We start from the raw sequence: 21,756 nt of genomic DNA, 5'->3' as shown, positions 1-21,756 counted from the left end.
AGGCCTCACGACAATCAAAACTGACTAAATTAAAAAAAAATATGTGTGAGCGTCTAACATTTAACACTGTGTAGTGTTAAGCATTTTGAAAACAGTATTTTGTATACTTTATTATTGTTCAACAGTAAAAAGTATAATTTAGTGAAAAACAGTATAATACTGTTTTTAACAGTATAGTTGGGAACCCTAGTCACATGACAAGCGATAGATGACAGATTTCGCACATAGATGATCGACAAGCAAATCGACTGATAACGTCATAAATCCTACATCGTACGTATCAAATCTACTACATAGCGTATATAGTAAAGCAATAGTTTTATATAGTAGGTATCTCAAACACTAATAATAATGACTTTCTTAAGTTTGTCCCTGATGTACCTATACGAAAATCATTATCTTCACGCATAGCATACAGAATAATAGTAGGTATATATGTTGTAAATTAGCCACGGTACAGACAGAACTAGCGATAAATAATTACTATAGTATTTTAGTAGTAACCTTACCAGTAACACCCGCTGATTGTATTGCAAAATAAACAAACAATAAATTAAAAAAAATAAACAAGAAAAGAACCAAACCTTATTAGTTAAAAATAACAAAACGTAAAATTAATAAAACATGATATGTTATTTAATTTTCTTCTCACAATCTTGACGAAACTGTTGCATGAAGATTAAACTAATACAATTAAAAAAATATATGTCGATGAACAATTAAAATATAAAAGTAACATAAGTACCACTAACCATAATAAATCCTAATTACATCTTTTATTACGATCAAGACATAAAAGTAAAGTAAAACAAAAATTGTAAGGTAAAATATCAACAGACGATGAAACTACAAATGTCAAATTAATCAATTTTCTTTTTTGCCGCCAAATACATTTTTTTTATGTTGTAAAATGACATTATCACAAGATGGCGGTGTCATCGACATAGGTACAGTTATAAGTAAGTGAGGTACGGTTGTAAGTAAGTGCTGTCTAGATCGGATGCTGACTAGACGTCGGCATCGTGTCTTAAGGGCTATCCATCTGTCTACATCAGCGGATAGGGGTGTCGTAGTGGAGATTAGGTACACTGTGTTCAGGGCTTAGGGTCACTTGATACTCAATTTGCGAAGCCAGAAATAATAATTAAGAATTTTGTATTGTAGTTCCAAGCTTATAAAATAAAACTTGTACATTAAGACAAAATAACTATAACGAACTAGCAAACCCGGCGAAATCCGTTTCGCCACCAATGATTTTCCCTGATTTCCTGCTTTTTCTGAACTTTCTTAGCTATAAACCTCACAGAGCTCGAGACCTTTCCAACGAATGCAAAACCGTGGAAATCTGTTCGTGCGTTCTAAAGTTCTAGCGTCAGGAAGGAAAATCCGACTTATTTTTATATTATAGATTTTGTGAACTTAAGGTCCATGCATGTTAAAATGAAAATACTCCTTTACTAACCGCAAAAAGACACTCGCGAAATTAATGTCCTATAATACGATGATTTTTAAGAAAGACATTGTTTATTCCCTACACGCGAATAAAACAAAATACTGGCACGTTTTCCTTCAAATTCTCTCTTTTAATAACCAGATATTCTATCAACCCTTGGCACATACGAACAGGTAACGATCTACGTACGACATGCGACATGAGGGTGCGATTCAATGATGCGACAAATTTGTCGCCTGTCCGTACCTGCATCATCATTGGATTACACGACGCCGTGGGCTAAGCCGACCCTAGTTCACAATAAATTGGACACCGGCATTATGGTTATAACTGTAAGGGGAGAAACTATCGATTTTCATAATTGAAGGATTTTCTGGGATAAGCAAAAGGTGTATATGTAGTTAACAACTCAATTTATTGAACATGGAATATAAGAAAACATCTAGTTTGGAATTGCTACTGGTGAATTAGGTGATTTACCATGTGGGTAATATTAGTAGCAAATAGTGTGATAATAAAAATATATGGTAAAATTATCATCACAATCGGGTGATGACTACTGGTGAATCGGGTGATGACACTTGGGCACTTATATGTTGTCGATAAAACCAAAATTGACCAAAGACCTCTTATAACACGGAGAAGGTTTGAGCATTAATCACCACACTTGGTCAAGGAAGGTTAGCGATTTCAAACTTACAATTAGAAATTATAAGAACGACAAATTACTAAGCGCAAAACCCATAAGGATTGGATAAAGTAATAAAAAAAACCTAGATAATCTAAAAAAGCAACTAGTTGACCTAACTAGTATTAATAATGACAGATGACCAACTTAAAGTGATCAAATCATCACAACAACGTGTAATGTTGTAAATCTGCGCAGTAACCAATTTGCCTGGCCAGGCCAGCCGGATCAATTTACTAAACAACTTGATTTCATTGAGCGAGCTCATCATCCACTTGTTGGTATTACAGAGCCAGCAATAGATAAATAAAACCTACACAATGTGCCGAGATTTTAACTGTGTTGTATGGAATTGGTAAGATAGGATAGTAGGATATTTATTGCTGATTTTTTTTTCTGCACGGTCTAAAGTTACTGAATCGAAATGATTTAGAAGTGAAGTATTTGTTATTAATAATGATGAATTTGTCCACAAAAAATTGTGTCTAAATGATCTGCTTATCATTTCTAATCTATTTTACTCCAAGCATATTCTCCAAACAAAACCAGAAATTAAAGCAAATTTCAAGGAGCTAGCTACAACTACCACAGTCCCATACTTTTCGTATATCTTCCGACCTAACTGATATTAGAATTCCCAGTGCCCCATTACTACATTTATACAGATTTCAAAACCATGACACAATTCCCTCGAGACACGCTATTATCCTCAAATTGTCACACTAAATATTCTACAAAGCGCCTAACGTATGTCTCCCAGAAGAGTTCGCGCGCTCTCTATAAGCTCCATACATCTGGACGGCAGCCATGACAGTTAATTTCCCGCCAACAGTTTCTGGGTCAACGGCTGTCAATGATTGTTTATGGTACTATTACAATGGAAGTGAATGCTAGGAATTCGAAGTATGACTAGACTCAAGACTGATATTTAAGTGTATATAGCTCGTAGAAAGTCAAATAAACGGTTATTTGGGTAATACTAGAACATTTTGATAAAGTTCAAAATTTAAATAACAACCCTTTTGACCACAAGTAACTAAAGTATAATAAAAATGAAAATCATTTCAAGGTTTCAAATAAATTAAAAACTACGATCAGATGCAAAAACTGTTTGAATCACTATGCCATGCGATTAAATCATTGAAATTAAAACACAATCAAAGCATTTTAAACGGATGAAAAAGGCACCGGGGGCTAGAACGCTCTGGTTAATGGGATTACTCGTAATTGTCGTAATTAAACGTCCATCAGCCGGTGGAAAGAATTACGGACGACGAGGGGCCGAGTGAATTGAGTGGTCCGCAAACTAAGGGTCCGGTGGAACAGTTTTGGTAGAGTAAGATGTATGTATACCTTTATAAATGATAGTAAAACTACTCCAGTAGTGGATTGTGTGGACGTTATTGGTTGGACTTTTATCTTTCTCGAGACATTTACTAGGGTTTAGTTTACTGAAGTTGCTGGCTGTTCCTGTTGCCCAGACCAGACCCAGGTACATCTACCTAACTTTGGGCTTATATCAGAATTCTTATGTCTATCTGACCAGAAATTAAGGGTGCATTTCCACTATAGAAGTGCTATGCTACGTTTCTGTGGATGCCTTTGACCAATCATATTCACTGGTACACATAGCTTTAGCATTGGTGGAAACAAACTCAGCTGAATTATGTTTTTTATATGGAAAGATGCGTGCTATGGATGACTTACCTACTATCGATACATTGCATAGTTAAGCTGTGCATCTTCAATGCTTAGTATCGGTGAAAAAGGTTACATTGTTTCACAGCTTAGCTATTACATTTCCGTAGCATAGCTATATAGCACAAATCTGGTGGAAAAGCGCCCAAAAATCCTTAGTTACAATTTTATTTTACAGCAACAGCAGGTTAATGATTACCAGTTTCTAAATCACTACAAAAAACAAATACAGCTGCAAAATAAACCACAATCTCTTGCAATCGATATCGGGCATCGAGTTCAGCTTCCTACAATTATCTGTATAAATATTGAGTTCCATTTATCCTCGTATTTACCGAGGCAGCACAAACAGCCGCGTTGACGCGGGGTCCTACTCAAACAAATTGTGGGTCCTCCTTATGTGTTGACTATTTCCTCCGCCTTCCTGGATTATTTGTACGGTTTGCTAAAGGTGTGGAAGGAAAATATATTGGTTTAACGATATATCGGTATTTTTGCTCTAAGTTTAAGGGAAGGAAAGCGTGAGATTGAGTTGGTGACGCATCTGATGTAGAAAATTCTGTTCAATATGTTAAGGATGGTCCCTTTAGGAACGAATATTTTTTATCGTATAAGCCGGTAAACGAGCAGATGGATCACCTGATGACTATGGACACCCGAAACACCAGAGGCGCCTTTTAGGGGTTAGGAAATTAAAGGTTGTTGGAGAATCGGGGATTGGGTCCGTTTTCTGTGAGAAGATCTTGTAATATTTTAATTGTAGTCTTGCTTTTGAGTAATATTGAGTTCTAAGTTTTATCCATCGAAGTTGCTTTCTGTCTTAGACATAACCTGCATTAGGAATTTTTTGAATAACAAGTATTCTTTCTTACATTCCCATGAAGTGGAGTGGTCACTAAAACCGTATACGTTTCTAGAAGACAGCTCCAAAACCGCTACTTGGATAAGAGCATATACATATAATCTTATTAATCAAGTCCTTGGCGCAAATCCTACGGGTACACCGTGCCTTGTAGACTGTAGATAACGTGTTATCTCTAAGTATTTGTACATAGCAACACGAGTACTTGTGTACAGAGAGGATAACGATTCAATTTCCGCTCGTTCGCACGTCTTCTGTAAACTCGAATACAGTTAGCTTTCTGATAGACTCGCGAAATGGTTTGTAACTGTGGTATCTGTACCTACATACGATAAAGTAAAAATATTGCTATTTTTAGCACAGGAAATAGGAATTTCAAATTCAATAGTAAATTCTATTCTATGAAGATTTTAATTATTATGTTATCGGCTTACTCACGTAACTGTTTGACTTGGAACTCGACTAGTTTCAAGTCAAGCTAGAGGCTCATATTCATGAGCAGCAGCCTCATGAAAGTAGATTTTATCAAAATTGTTAAAATAGTGGCAAACTAAGGATAAATATTAATCAACAAATAATCTACTCAAGACCTCTTTCTCATATCTACGGACTAATTCAGTACTCATGCATACTAGAGACACTGTATTTAATTTACTGGTACATTAAAAACATTTATTAAAGTAAAATTTTCCTCTTTAACACACGCGGCTTGCATTCAAAGTATATCGATATCCGTGGAAAACATTTTGATTTCCTTTTCTTTTCCGTTTGTCAGTATCGGACTTTGCTATACTGAAAATTCACATTTAAAAGTTGACCCGAATATGTCTGTTGTCTGTACGTCTGTCAGTAAAGCTGAAACCGCAGTATTCAGTTCCACGAATCATAAAATGGACGAACAATTAAAATGGAATGAAAACCTGTATCATTTTTTTTGCCTTTTGTTTGAAAAAAAGGATGAAAAATGTTGGGTTTCTGTCGGTACATTGTGGTGTATGGACAATGATTTCTGTGTTATTGCGTTTTAGCTAATTTCGAAATGTATGTACTGTGTATTAAGGTATTTTTTGGGATTATACCGAAATGATTTTTAGGACAGTTTTGAGTGTTTTCTGTGTTCTATTAATTTGTTAGGCAATTAAACAAGCTACTTAGTTCTCAATATATTATGCAATACGTAAAGGATAAAAAATGTGTCAGTGATATATTGTAAAAAAGATAATGACAAGAGTAATGATGGAGCTTTTGCTCGTCCACTACCGTTTGGAACACTACACTTTGGAACGCGCACCTAGCTTAACTGACAGACAGATTGGTGGACAATTTAATTTGATGTTTCAAAAGTGCCTAATTAAGGATTAATTGAAATAAATACCTTCACTTAGACATAAAAACTGCTTAACGTTAGAAAACGGCACCTCCCATAGAACATTATCACTTAAATTACTGAGGCAACAAAGTATGTATCTAGTTTACATTTTATTACAACATTATAGTACAGTGGCATTGCTAGGTCATTGCCGGGCGGTTATGATCAGACATTAGCATATTTCGTCAAACCGCAGCGGCGTGGAGTGGAGGAAAGAAAGTCGAGTTGAAACTACTTGAAACTATGTTATTGGTACGAAACCGTGCCATGGGAAACACTTCGGTGAAACTGTCGTGGTGCTGGCTGCTGCAGTGTTGCAGTGTCGCACTATCAAATGTTTGAGCTGCATTGTTTTAATGCAGTTTGAAAACCAAACAAGGCAAAGTCTTAATAGACTGAAAATACGGAGATGTGATAAGAATATATTATATGACTTGTATCTTTAAAAAAACGTTACCCTACATTTTCTCTTGTGTCGTGGGTTTACAAACATACAACACATGACACCCAGAACCGAAACTACAATCAGTGAATGACATAAAGATTTGCTTCGTGCGGGAATCGAACCCGTCCCCGTGCCGGAGTAGAAAAGGGGTGGTTTTAGTCAGTAAGAGTCTGACACTCCCTCTCGCGTCGCCCGGGTGAACTAATAAACTAATTGGAATTTTTCCCGCCTCAACAAAAAGAAGCCAAGAGGTTTATGCCTCTTGAGGATTTACTATAAGGGCCTTTTCACTTTAAGGGGGTTTTACAGCATTATAATTTCTACCTTAGAAACTACTACACTATTGCATTTAGCATTACCCACCTCCCCAACATCAAACGCAGTGGTATTATGTACAGTCGGTGCTCGAGAAACACGATTGTTTGGAAATGTGCTTTAAACGCAGACACGTGTGAACTTACACCTGTGCCACCTTGTACCTAGTGGAACCTAGAATACCTAAGTGCAACAACTATCTTACTAATATTCTGTTTGTATTACTTTGGAAATTAGGGCATAGAACTAAAATATCTATCAAAGCTGTCGTGGAATAACACTAAAACATAATCTTCTCTCGACTTAATCAAGAATTTTATATTTAAATATGCGATTGAGGAATGCCCGACTAGTTTCGAGCCCAACTAGAGCCCATAACAAAACGATTAGAGTGAACTGGTTGAACATTATCTAATCCCAAAATTCTGCTAACTAGATGATGATTCTTGAGGATCGTATAAATATCAAAATATTATAAAATTGATGTTATGTTAAAATACAGTGGGCATGCCACGCTGATGTGGAAAATTGCAACAATAGTTAGAACACATAAAGTAAGCAAGCTATGTGATCGCAAATTAAAAAGCTGCATTAAGAAAAAAAATCATGGCAGGCATTTAGTATTCAGGAAGCTATCCTGTTCTTTTGAATTTTGGAGTCACCTAGAACTTAGATTCTAGGTTATCGAAGAAAAGAATAACACACTGGTGAATGCATTTTTATATGAAGTCATGTGTCAACAGTTTGTCTACCACATTTGTGGATGACTCTGGTTCAATCCAGAATTACCTTCAGTATCAGCTTATATTTTAGAAGCAGAAATAGCCTGTTGTATAACATCAAAAGCCGTTTTTTACTACAAAGTATTTGTAGACTCGAAACGTCGGAGACTTTGTCAATCACCAGATCGATTTAAGATCACTGATCTTCTTCCAAAACACCAGATGTATGATCAGTTAATTATTCTTCAAACGTCACGCCTTTTATCCCCGAAGGGGTAGGCAGAGGTGCACATCACGGCACGTAATGCCGCTATACAATGTACACACACTTTTCACTATTTATGCCATAAGTCCCATGTAATAGGTGGTGAGCCTATTGCCATATACTGTTCAGTTATTCTTAGGCAAATACATATAAATGAAGAGACGGAAAAGATTTCCGTCGCATGTAATTCTTGCTTCAACAAAAGCTTGTTACTATATGTGTAATGTCTATATGAATGCGAGTAAAGTAAATAATTGCTACCAATTCATGCAGTATTGGTATAAGCCGACAACACTATACACGGCTCTACAAACGTACCTCATGTCCTCGCTTGGAGTTCTCTCCCTGGAAGGGAAAATATCGTGAAAATATTATCAAATACAGGTTTCATTGCAATCGAATACTTTCTGAAGTTCAATATTTTCAATTTTCTTTTTATTACACACATGCATTACATCTGAAATATTTTGTGTTAAATTAGATAAATCTTTTTGGGTTATAATAATTTTGTTATAAACTGTCGAGTTTAATCATCGGACAATTTACCGTGAATTATTGGATAATTTATCGTGGAGCGATTAACTACACAAAACCTTTAAAAACATACATATTTATGTAAAAGGGACAAGGTGTACCTTTTAAGAGATTTTGTAGTAAGATTCAAAAGATCTGGAGCTGTGGACTACCTAGCGGTTTTACCTGGGTTCCGACCTGAAAAGCAGGAGTGGGAACCGAGAGGTTTTTAGTCAGTAAGAGTTTGACACTCCCTGTCGCTTCGCCTAGGGCGGGAGAAGTCATTGAACGATTTTTTATTAAACATAAATTTTACTATAAAAAACGAAGAAACAATACTATACGTACTGTTTATCTTTTTCTACACCAAACAAGATCTTCCTCTAATATATTATAGTAAGCTCACAGGTTAATGAAATTAGTTTGTCTATCCCCAATTGATTAGTCGCAGGTAAAGTGTTCTTCATCAAACGGTGTCTAATAACGATCGCATTGCCAGGTAACCGTTACATATGTATATGGGTCACACACAACACTGTTACATAAGCGTTTGTGTATATGATAGAACAATTGTATACTTGATACTTAGATGGGGGGATTTACCAGGCTTGGGTAGATAGAAGCTTAGTAATATCATAACATCGAGGCTTATACTCTATGAAGGAACATTTATATTGTTGTTTAAACATTCAAAAGGAAAATATTGATATTAACTATGAATCATCATCATCGTTGTCATATCAGCCATAAGACGCCGATTGCGGAACATAGGCCTATGGAATACAAAAATCTTATTACAAGGCCATTTGGAGGAATGCCTGTTATAGAATTTTTAATTATATCATTTATTGGGCACAATAAAATCTACACAATATGAAAGGTATAAAGTCTTTGCCCATACGATGCCATATGCACATAGTGACAAAATTGTAAAGTCCTGTACTAAGCTTAACCTCCGACCAGAAGACAAAATTGTAATATGTCTAGGCGAAAATGACCTTTATATAAAAAATGTATTATCTCAACTCAAAAGTGTACTTACGACGTTTGATAAAAATTGTATTATTATTTTAAATGTGTTGAAAAATAACAACCTAAATGTCAATAAACTAAACAATAGTATAAAAAATATGTGCAAATATTATAAAAATTGTAAATTCATATACAATAGTAAACATAATTTGCCTGACTTTTGTAAATCGATAAATTACCTAATAGATTGTGAAGATTATGACAAAAAATTTCTAGATCCAGTTGAGATCAGGAAGCACCTTACCAGTAGCAAACTAAGCTTTTTACCAAAAACAACGGTAAAGGAGCCCAAAAAGGGGACCATCCCGTTTTACTTCTCTAGTAGCAACAATAATGAATGTAGAGTAAATAATCTTACTAATACTTCTTCAGAAGAACCTAAAAAAGGTACCATACCTTATTATTTCCGTCAAACTAGTAAAAACGACAATTTTTTTCGTCTCTAAAATCTCGATGCCTACTTCACACAATTTTAAGATACTCCACCAAAATATTGCAAGCGTACTATCAAAGCAGGAACTTATAGAATTAACACTACAGGAGATGAGAGATTTACAGAATGACCCGCACATAATTTGTTTCTCTGAAACATTTATCAAAAAAGGTTATGAGAACTATCTCAAGCTATCGGATTATGATATGGCAACATATTTTTGCAGGGAAAAAAATCGTGGGGGTACTTGCATACTGGTTAAGAAGGGTATCAGCTTTAGAGAACTAGCATTTGTAAAAAAATATGCATCAGAAAATACCTTCGAGGCATGCGGAATAGAGTTAGCATTAGAGAAGTTAGTCATTATTTGTTTGTATAGAACACCTCAGTCCGACCCTAGCCTATTTTTAACTAAATTAGACACTATGCTACAACATCTATACAAAAAATACAAATCGAAAACGCGGATAGTTTTAACCGGGGACTTTAATATAAATACATTGAAAAAAGGCAAAATAACCCAAGAATTTCAAGATCTAGCACATACACACAACTTGAAAATTCATATTAACGTAGCCACGCGCAAATATTCCTGCATAGATCATATACTTAGTAATATACACCAAGCATCTGCTAACGTCCTACCACTACATCTGTCTGACCACGAGACAGCGCAAATGCTAAGTTTTCCCTTACAAATTCAATCAAGAGAAACAATATATTACATCTACAAAAGAGATTACAGTATAAATAATACGCTTAAATTTAAGGAATGCTTGCAAAACTTATTTTGGACGGATGTATATATGGATAATGATGCAAATACGGCATTCAATAGCTTTCATGACTTAATATGTCTGTTCTACAATCTCTGCTTTCCTAAAGTAAGAGTTAAAATAAATACAAACAATAAAATTAAACAAACGTGGATAACTAAGGGTCTTAAACTAAGTTCTAAAACTAAACGTTCCTTAAGATATCAATATTACAAAAACAAAAATAGAACCAACAAGAAAAAATACATCACATATTCTAAAATATTTCAAAATTGCATATATAATGCTAAACGGAATGCTAACATCAAGTTTATGAATAATAATAAAAACAAATGTAAAGCCACTTGGTCAGTTATAAAAAACGAAATCCAAAATATGCACATCCAGGATATCGAATGTTTACAAGTTGAGAATACTGTTCTGACAAAACCAGCGGAAATAACATCTGCCTTTAACAACCATTTCATAAACTGTATCCCTACACAAAATCAAATAAATAGTTGTCTCAATGAAAACGTAATTGCGAACTCGATGTTCCTCACTCCTATGTCTGAAAGCGAGGTAAGGCAACAGATAATATCATTGAACAACACCATGTCGGAGGGCTACGATGAACTAAACACCAGAATCATTAAGACATGTATCAATGAAATAAGTAGAGTATTGACACATTTGATCAATTTGTCATTTTCACAAGGAGTATTCCCAAAAGCCCTAAAATTATCCATAGTTAAACCATTGTTCAAAAAGGGTGATAAACGTGACGTGAACAATTATCGCCCTATCACATTAATACCCATCATCTCTAAAATATATGAAAAATGTATGTATCACAGATTAATAAATTACTGCAGTAAGTTTAACATTATAAAAAAACAACAATTTGGATTTCAAAAAGGTAAGTCGACATCGTTAGCCATATTCTCACTCTTAAAAACAATACTAAGCAGTCTAAACCAAAATCAGTTTGTAACGGGGCTTTTCTTTGACTTATCGAAGGCATTCGATCTTGTTACACATACCAACTTATTACATAAATTAGAAGCTCTTGGAATCAGAGGACTGCCACATCAATGGATATCGTCGTACCTATCTGATAGACAACAGTGTGTCGCAGTTACAAAACTAGATGAAAATAGGGACATGATAATGCATATGTCTGAATATCAATGTGTAAAGCGCGGTGTACCCCAAGGTAGCATATTGGGTCCCATCTTATTTCTTCTTTATATAAATGATATAGTTGATATAACTAAACACAGATGTTTTCTTTTTGCTGATGATATTTCAATAATTGTAACTGCTGATAAAAAATACAATTCAATAACTAACCATGAAACTGACATAAATAATACTATTGACACTCTTATTAACTGGCTGAACAGTAATAATTTATCTGTAAATCTTGACAAATCCGTATACATACAATTTAACAAGCACTATAATAATAAATTTAATTTTAAGATGGACATAAGTAAAATAAGACAAGTAGAACAGACAAAATTTTTAGGAATTACATTAGACGAATATTTAGATTGGAAGGCGCAGGTTGAATACGTGTGCAATAAAATAAATAAATTTGTATATGCCCTTAAAAAAATTAAACATGTTACCAGCATAAAAACAGCTGTAATGTCTTACCGAGCTTACGTTGAGTCTTCGTTGCGGTATGGACTTCTAACATGGGGAAATAGTACGGAACACAACAGGGCATTTATCGCACAAAAAAAGTGTATACGCGCCATATACGGGATTCCGCCCGATGAATCTTGTAAGCCAATATTTAAAAAGCTTGGTTTGCTACCGTTGCCTTCATTATATATTTATGAGATGTGTATGTTCGTAAAAAAGCACCAAGACTTATTTAAAACAGCTGAAGAGATATGTTCACGAAGTCGGCGTGACCAATACACACTTGTACTTGACGAACTGCCTAGGTGTACCAAATATAATAAAAACTGTATAGCTATGTGTGTACGTGTATATAATAACTTGCCAAAGACACTAAAAGAATTAAATTGTAGACTATTTAAATTTAAATTGTATAAGTGGTTGAATGAAAATAACTTTTATAGTATTAAGGAGTACTTAGTATACTAACGTTTCAACTCCAACGCTTGCAACTTGTACTTGTTGTGATAAAAAATTTTGCATGCTTTATTATTAAGCTAAACATGTTTTGATCTCATTTTTGTATGTAAGACCTTTTATACCATGTTTAATGCAAATAAATATATTATTATTATTTTTGGGTATTTGCCCTTAATCTCAGCTCTAGGCTGGTATTCACCTACATTCACGGGCCAGGGCCAAGTGAATATAGGGTGTGGTGTGTAATATTATGTGCTTGTAGTGTTTTCATCCAACTCCATAAACTTTCGGACTATCCTGCATGTGTTCAAGATGGCTGCTTTCTGTAGTGTGATGTAGATGGTGTCTTTTAGGTCTATGAGTTTCAGGCTATTGTGCAAGTGGTTGGGTATCACACCTGTGGTGGAGACAACGATAGGGACTATATACACTTTGTCTTGTCTCCATATCCTTGCGACTTCTTCTTTTAATTCAGCATATTTACTTATTTTCTCTCCTATAGTTTTTTGCAAATTGTGTGTATTTGGGACTGCGATATCTATTAAGTATGTAATATTTTTTATTTTATCTCGGAGGGTTATATCTGGTCTATTGTAGTGGACAGTTCTGTCTGTTAAAATGGCTCGATCATAGTATAGTTTGTGCGTGGTATTTTCTAATACGTTTTGTGGTGTGTACTTGTAATAAGGAGTGTTTGTGTCTGGTATGAGTTTGTGTTTGATTGCTAGGTTCTGATGGATGATGTTTGCAAGTTGATTGTGTCTGTGAGTGTAGTCTGTCTGTGTGAGTGTTGTGCATGCTCCTGTAATGTGTTGAATGGTCTCGGGCTGGGTGTGACATTTGCGGCATTTATCATTTGTAATCGTAGGGTCTTTGATGATGAATTTTCTGTAATTTTTTGTATTAATTATCTGGTCTTGTATAGCAATTATAAAGCCTTCGGTTTCCGGAAATAAATTGCCTATTTTAAGCCATTTATTGGAAGCTATTGTGTCTATGTGCGCCTGTTCAAGGTCGTGAGGATGACGACCGTGCAATACTTTCTTCTTCCAATCTTCTAATTTTTGTTTCTGTGGATCGTTGTTGATGTCGTATGATAAGTTTGGTTCGTGTAAGTTGAGAGGTGTGTAGTTGGTGTCATGTGTAACGATGGCTTTGTGGATGTTGCTTGTAATAGATTTTGTGTGGAAAAATAGTTTTAGTTTTGCTATTTGTTTTTGCCAAAGATGGTGGATGTCTATAAGACCTCTCCCTCCATGTTGTCGCTTGATTGTTAACCTTTCTATAGCGGATTTTGGGTGTAGATTGTTGTGTTTGGTAAGTGTGGTGCGTGTAGTTCTTTCTAGTTGGCAGATCTCAGTTTTCGACCATTTAATTACTCCAAATGAGTACGTAAGAATAGGAATCGCGTAGGTGTTCAGTGCTTTTATTAAATGCTTACTAGAAAGTTGAGTTTTACATACGGCGCTTACTCTATTTTTATATTCATTCTTTAGTGTATTCTTAATTGCTGTGTGATCTAAACCCTTTAATTGTTTGTAACCTAAATATTTATAAAAGTCTTCCGGTTCCATAGCTGTGATAACGTCAATATTGTTAATTTCGTAGTCCCCTGGTTTAATTTTGCCCCGAATAATGTGTATGGTTTTACATTTATCCAACCCAAACTGCATGTTAATATCTCTGCTGAATTTTGAAGTAATATCTATTAGTGTTTTCATTTCTTTTTCCGACTTTGAATATAGCTTGATATCATCCATATATATTAGATGAGAGATAGTGGTGACTTCTGCTGTGTGCGTAAGACAGTAGCCTGCTTGGCTACGGTGAAGTAAGTGGGATAGAGGATTGAGGGCGAGACAGAACCACATTGGGCTAAGGGAGTCGCCCTGGTAAATGCCTTTTTTAATAGTGATTTGACGGGTTGTTATAGTATTGTTGCGATAATTTAATTGAAGTGTGGTTTTCCACTGCGACATTATATTTTTCAGGAATTTTATAATTTCGGGGTTTATTTTATAAATCTGTAATATTTCTAATAACCAGGAATGTGGGATACTATCAAAAGCTTTTTTATAATCGATGTAGGTGCAATGTAGATTTTTATTTTTCGCGGCAGCGTGTTTGTGTATCACGGAGTCTATAACTAGCTGTTCCTTGCAGCCCATGTGGCCCCGTCTACACCCTTTTTGCTCCTCTGCTATAATGTGGTGTTGTTCTATGTGTTTGTTTATTTTTGTGGTGATTGTGGACGTTATAATTTTGTATATTGTGGGTAGACATGTGATGGGTCTGTATTGGGAAGGTCGTGCAGTATATTGCGTTTTCGGCAGCATATAAGTTATTCCAGTGGCAATGAATTCTGGTATGTTCTGTTTTCCTAAGATGATTTCTGTTATATTTTTTGCTAAAATTTTATGTAGACAATCTAATTTTTTGAACCAGTAATTATGTATTTTATCGATACCGGGGCACTTCCAATTATGGAGTTTTGCTGTGGTATTAGCTATATCAGACTCAGTAACCTCTACAAAGTCCATTTCTTCCAATGAACTCCATCTGGCTGCTTCGTCTGATATCCAATCAGCTGTTTCATTATGTTGCACTTCATCTTCCCATATACCTGACCAAAATGCCTCAAGTTGTTCTGTTGTAGGTAATTCTATGTTAGTGTCATGAGATGTTTCTGTTGTTTGTGTTTTTGTTCGTAAGTTTCTGTAAAAAATCTTTTCGTTCATAACAAATGTGGAATTATGATTCTTACGCTCTTGTGCTTTTTTGTATCGCTTTAGTCTATGGGATTTTAATGCCAATTTTTGCTTCAGAGTATCTAAATATTCTTCCGGTCTCCTATTGTCTGCTTCGTGTCTCGTGTGTGTAGTGTATCTTTGGTTTCTGAATATTGCTTCTACTCTTTTAATTACTCTATTTGAACGATTGTTATTTATGTATTGTGTTAGTCTACTACAATCCGCTCTAAGTTTATCTATATCTCTTTCTAGCCTAATTTGCCATGCTGGCTTATTGTTAGTTTTAGTTCTCGTATTGCCTGTGTAATTAGTAATTTTATAATTCAATTCTTCGGAGATTACAAGTGCTGTGCAGTAAATCAGTGTGTGTACGTCTGTTAGTTTGGTGTCATCAGTAGTGTATTGTGTAAGGATATTTTTATTAAATAGATTGACAAGTTGCTGTAGTTTTGGTGAGTACCTAAGCTTGGGTAGTTTTGGTCGGGCTGCCGGGTTCATCCCGGAATATAAGTTAAGAGCTGTTTTGAATTTATCATGTAGTTGTTGTGTATACGTGTCAGTTAGTACATTTTGTTGAATATCAGCTTGAATTTCGACGTCATTTTCTATTGTTATAGTTAGGTTCTCAGTTTGTGTGGATGTATGTGTGGCTTGGGAATGTGTGTGTGATTGATAGACTGAAAGGGTTTGAGTGTTAGATTCTGATTGAGTAGTATGTGTTAAAGAGTTTGGTTGTTCTTGTAGTATGTCTTCGGCTGTATTATCTGTATATATGTTGTGATTGTTAAGACTCTCAATGTTTTCTAATTCAAGTTGTGTGCGGACATCTTCCTTTAACTGATCTATCTCGCTTTGGGACAAAAGTTTGTTTCGGACTATAACTCTTCGTTGATCTGCAATTCTTTGTTCTGAGACTATAACATCTGGGTATTGTTGGGAGAAAAGTTGATGCAGTTGTTGTCTATATGTGGTCATGTCGGTCTCTAATTTAGTAATGTGTAGGTAGGTTCGCATGATGAATAGGTTAACTTCTTTACTCCATTTCATGCGAACTCTTGTTTTTCCGGCCTTGGTGGACGCGGGTAAGAAGGTAGACACCTCCCGCGCAACATTCAAGGTCGGATTCCTATCACCAGTGCTCAAAGTAGCAATGGGGAGTGATGATGATGATGATAATATGGGTGACGATGGTAAAGATGGTGATGATGATCTAGATGGTACGTATGATGCTGTACTTGGACTATACGGTTCTACAGGGGTGTTTGTCCTGTCTGTTAGTGTGCTACCATCATCAATGATTTCGGCTGTCGTATCTTTGTTGATGGGAGCCCGCCTGCTCAACTCCACACCACTGACGGATCGCATGCTGAAACACCCAGCGTCAGCTCCAGGTGTGCCCCGGCGATCGCCCCCGGGCAGCGGTCCTATACGTTTCCTCTTTGACCGAGTCTCCATTTTGAATGGGTTTCCAGAGCCACGTTAGCCACGCCAGTAATTTCGTAGTCGTGTGTCCGCCCCCCACGTGATCAGATGGTCGATCCGGACGTGTGGTTGTTTAGGGGGCTTATTATTATTATTATGTCTGTTCTTTACATAATCTCGGGACCACAGGGTCCCGGACCTTTGGAAGGCGTACGAGGGGCCGAAGCCAACTCGCAGAGGCCCGTTGAACAATTTTAATCTAAATGTAATGGGACATCAGCCGGCGATTATCCCTGTATGCACTATGGAAGTACACCAAAGGACAATCCCCGGTTGATGCAGGACTATTGCGAGATATGGTAAAAGGAAATGATAGGAATATGGGTGTGGGTGGCTGTGGAATAGTTAACCGGTTAACTATGGGGACTATGGCCCCTGCCCCTGACCAATATTAAAAAATACGGATAAACAGGCAGGGGGTGACTCGCAAACTCAATAGTGGGCCCCCGGAAACGGCCGCTAGCATGTAGCGACAAGGGAAGCAACATCCGTTGAGCTGCTTGAGGAAGGGGGGGCATCCCACGGCTATCAGAGCAATCCCGGAAGTACGGTCAAGACCCCTACCAGCATCTTACTGGGATACGTCCTTCCCCCAAGTGGAGCTGAAGGCAACTCCACTCTTGCGAATCTCCACTCAAACCAGCCGATTAAGGCAAGAGTGAGGTAGGAGAGGCCACTCCGGATAGTCACGAGTACTAACCGGAGTCAAAAATAGGGCCTCTCCCGGGAGTCAGGTCCGTGGGGTCGCCACTGCCCAACAGCTCGCCACAAGCTGCCTTGCGGACTTATTATTATTATTATTATCAGACTCGATTATTATTTTTATAATAACTATGGTGAGACATACTAAATTAACTAAAATCACGATTTCCTCACGTAAATTAATGGAGAAAAGCTCTACTAGTTTCGAGTCACAGAGGGACTCTTCATCATGACCAGCGTGCCATTACTGTGGCTCGTAAGTAATGAGAATACAAAACCTAATTGCAATCTTTAATACTACTATTCAAATATAACAAAAACAAAATCAGATACTATGAAAATAATACTGACATATTAAACTAAACTCGTACTACTCATGTCTGCGCAATTATGAATGGATTTTCAGTAAACATTACGGCGTCGGGCCCCAAAACACACGTTTTTGGTGAAGGTCGTACAAATATTAGCGTATGATATTGAAAGTCGCTAGCTCAAAGATAGCCTAATTACACTAGATAAAGTAGTGCGTTGTAACATTGGGGCAATGTTGACGCGAAGAGAAAAAATGGTTTATTACAATTATTATGCTATTTTTATTCGCTGTATCTATTCGCTTCTTTAGAGGTATATACGGTATAAGCCGGTAAACGTGCATACGGATCACCTGGTGGTAAGCAATCGTCTATGGACGCCCGAAACATCAGAGGCGTTACAAGTGCGTTACCGGCCTTTTGGGGTTAGGAATAAAGAATTGGGAAGGGCGGTAATTAGGCCTCCGGTAACCTTACTCACACAACGAAACACTACGCAAGCGTTATTTCACGTCGATATTCTGTGAGTTTCTCAAGTCTTTAGAATTTTTTATTATCGTAACGTAAGTATGTCATAGAAGTTTATAAGACGAAACATACTGGGAAAACCCTAAAAACATACCGTTGCTTTCTGTTGCTACGTTTTAAACTAGCGAACTGACTATAATTCACTAATTAAATAGTATCCCAAACAGATCAAAATACAACTCAAAACAAAACAAAACCTACCAATTTCATCATATAACCAATATAATATGCAGATAACATGCTGTTGCATGTTTTCCATGGTCTCTTGAGAGAGTTTCCACGTTCAAGTGATAAGATACTCACGGCTTATCACGCGGCTGTTTACCGACATCGTATAGTAAGACACACCACTCGTAATTGAAGTGGGCTGCGTATCTTGGTATTATTGGCTTTGTTAGGTTTAGGTAGGGTTTGTCGTCTGAAGACAAATCTTTGGTTTGTTTGTTTGTTGTCTGGAGTGTTATAGATAGTTTTTCATTTTCACGGCCTCACAAAAAAAAAAAGACGAGAAATAACGTTTGCGTTGTGTTTCGTTGTGTGAGTGAGGTTACCGGAAGCAAAAATCCCTATCTTTCCCAAAAGGTCGGTAACGCACTTGTAACGCCTCTAGTGTTTCGGGTGTCTATGGACGGTGGTTAGGTGATCCGTCAGCTCGTTTAACGGCTTATACCATAAAAATGTAGTAGGTATTTTATAATTTTGAGTCAATTATTCAATGAAGAATAATTGTATAAGGAAAGTTGGTTTGAAAAAAAAAAACATAACCCTCCTTCTGGCGCAGTCGGGTAAAAATCTACAACCTTCTTAGCAGTTCAAAAACAACGTTAGTTTTTGAACAGCTTCGTAGTACATAGACCGGCAGCGTTAAACAGAAAGCTCAAATAATACCACTGAACCTGATACTAGACCAATAAAACCGTTAAAAACCTCACAAACACCCTACTGACATAATTAATGAAGATATTTTTCAAAAGCCGCACACGACGCGACGCTAACAAACATGTAGTAACAATAAGCTCCTTAATTGGACATATTCTCAGATATAAAGTACAATCGATCGTAAATCTAATGCAAGCATAGTGCACATCTCTCTACACTATTAACACGAGAATTAACAAGTCAATCGGTCTGCGTGTACGCATGTCTACCGAGACGCTGGGGTTGGCAACATTTTGTTTTATGATTATATTATAAATTTTGTGAGACATACTAAATTAAATGTTTTTCGGTTTACTTGACGAAGAACTCGACTAGTTTCAAGTCATGCTAGAGGCTCATATTTATAACCTGCATTTCACGTCATCGTGCCTCTAGATTGGCTTGAAACTAGTCAAATTCCTCGTCAAATAATTAAGTAAGTAACCCGAAAAACATAATATTAAATTTAGTTTTTCGTGTAACTGGTAAACTGGTAAATAAAAATACTTTCTATAAAGAATACCATAAACTGTTTTTTTCTTATTTCCGTAGATTGTAAATAGATGGGACCTCCATTAATCGTTATTTTTTTCTTTCTCCTGATCTCTTAACTCGGTATCTGTACCTGACCAATATACAAATACATATAAACAGATTAATAAAAAGATACTACAAGAAATTAATAAATATTTACGACTTTATTATAAGTTTGTTAACGTAATATACTAACATAAATGTTGTACACCCCTGTAAAACAATACACGCGTAATAAATCGTAGCACATGAACCAATGATTAGTTTCTTAGCGAGACGCCTCACTTACGTATTGGCATTCGTTAGCTTGATTATAGGCACAGGTTTGCCTGTAAAAATGTATAGCATTACCACTTTCTGATTACCGTTCACGACAGGGAATGGCATTTTGGACATTGGAGATTTCATCGTCTTATAACGTTATTAAGGTGGTAAACAAATTATATAACTATGCTATCAAAACAACATTATGTCCCTGAGACGTCAGTGTTCCGGTGTTTTCATGGTTGTATCTACTGTAGATCCTGGGTTACAGAAGTTGTAGTGGTTTTGCAAGGCGTACTTGTCCCATAAAAAATACAAGTAAAACATTGTACTACATAAAACATTCTGAGGAAACCTGGGCTTATACTTTCTAATCATAATTTTAAATCGCCAACCCACATTGAGCAGGCACGGTGATTAACGCTCAGACCTTCTCCGTGTGAGAAGAGGCCTTTAGCCAGAAATGTCCGCTTATATATGACCATAAATTGCTTGAGATAAGGCCAGGAAGGAGATGATTTGTAACTTTAATACGAGTTATATTTGCGTGCGTACAATGATACTTTTAATTTTAACTTATTTGTAACTGTATTTAGGTCTAATTTCGCTTATAATCTATTTTAAAATACGGTCTTCATTATAAAACCTAAAAATGTTATTTTACGCACATTTAGCGTGAAAGCTTAATTAATCCTTTGGACAAAATGCCGCAAAAATGTCTCTAAAAACGTTGGAATATCATTTACATTTAGAAAAAAGGTTAATTTACTCAAAATATGGGTTGTTTTAAGCACATTTTTGTTACATTTGCGTGTTCTGTGGAGTGTGTTGCTTTTAACTGTTTGAAGGGTCGGCTCCTCGTCCCCTTCGCAACTTCACGGTTCGAAGATTTGCCAAAGGCACGTCACCTCAGAACGGTCCAACTATTAACACGTTTGCGTCCATTGTATTGAAAGTATAAGAAATTATGCTTTGTTTTTAGTTTAGTAGGAATCTATCTAAGTGCTATTTCTGAACGTTAACTTGGGACTTGATTAAAAATGTTGAAAAATGGAGGTATTGTTTGTTAAAATTTTCATTCAAAAACATGGAATCTAGATTTATATCATCATCATCATCAGCCGGCAGTCGTCCAGTGTTAAACATTACATTAACAGTATAACTAGATTTTTATAGCCAGTCTTATTTGGCAATATATGTAATAACAAATTACTAATTCCCGCAAAACATTCAATTTCCACGTAATTTGAATTGAACAACTTTTCCTAACATTTTCCGTAGCGTTACTGTGGCCTGTAGCCTGTGGCTGACATCGGTTCAGCCTGACGATAATTAATCGCCCAGTGTTTGTGACAACCTTCTACACTATGTTGGAAAGTAATTGTGCCATTTTCTTTTAATGGGTTCATGGAAAAGTGGATGAGAAGCATTGAAGTTTTAATTTTCAATAATGTAGGTCTTAATGGGGACTAATTTGTTAAAGGCTGGTAAGCATAAGTTCTTAGGTTAATTATTATGTTATCGGCTTACTCACGTAACTGTTTGACGAGGAACTCGACTAGTTTCAAGCCATGCTATAGGCTCATATTCATGAGCAGCATTCCG

General features: G+C 36.2%; 1 protein-coding gene across 8 annotated transcripts in view; it reads right to left on the bottom strand.

Annotated features, from left to right (window-relative positions):
• The window catches only part of LOC118270919 (protein kinase C and casein kinase substrate in neurons protein 1), a 134,534-nt gene that overhangs the window by 11,633 nt on the left and 101,145 nt on the right, over window positions 1–21,756 (bottom strand). For 5 of the 8 annotated variants that reach the window (XM_050696061.1, XM_050696062.1, XM_050696057.1 and 2 more), the window contains one exon: window positions 8,136–8,162. The exons of the other annotated variants lie outside the window; for them this stretch is intronic. In XM_050696061.1, coding sequence (XP_050552018.1) covers window positions 8,136–8,162 — 27 coding nt within the window. The remainder of the gene's footprint in view (window positions 1–8,135; window positions 8,163–21,756) is intronic. 8 annotated transcript variants of the gene reach the window in all.

The sequence above is a fragment of the Spodoptera frugiperda genome, chromosome 9, assembly GCF_023101765.2.
Source record: "Spodoptera frugiperda isolate SF20-4 chromosome 9, AGI-APGP_CSIRO_Sfru_2.0, whole genome shotgun sequence".
Taxonomy (NCBI): domain Eukaryota; kingdom Metazoa; phylum Arthropoda; class Insecta; order Lepidoptera; family Noctuidae; genus Spodoptera; species Spodoptera frugiperda.
This window is presented reverse-complemented; position numbering and strand designations above follow the sequence as displayed.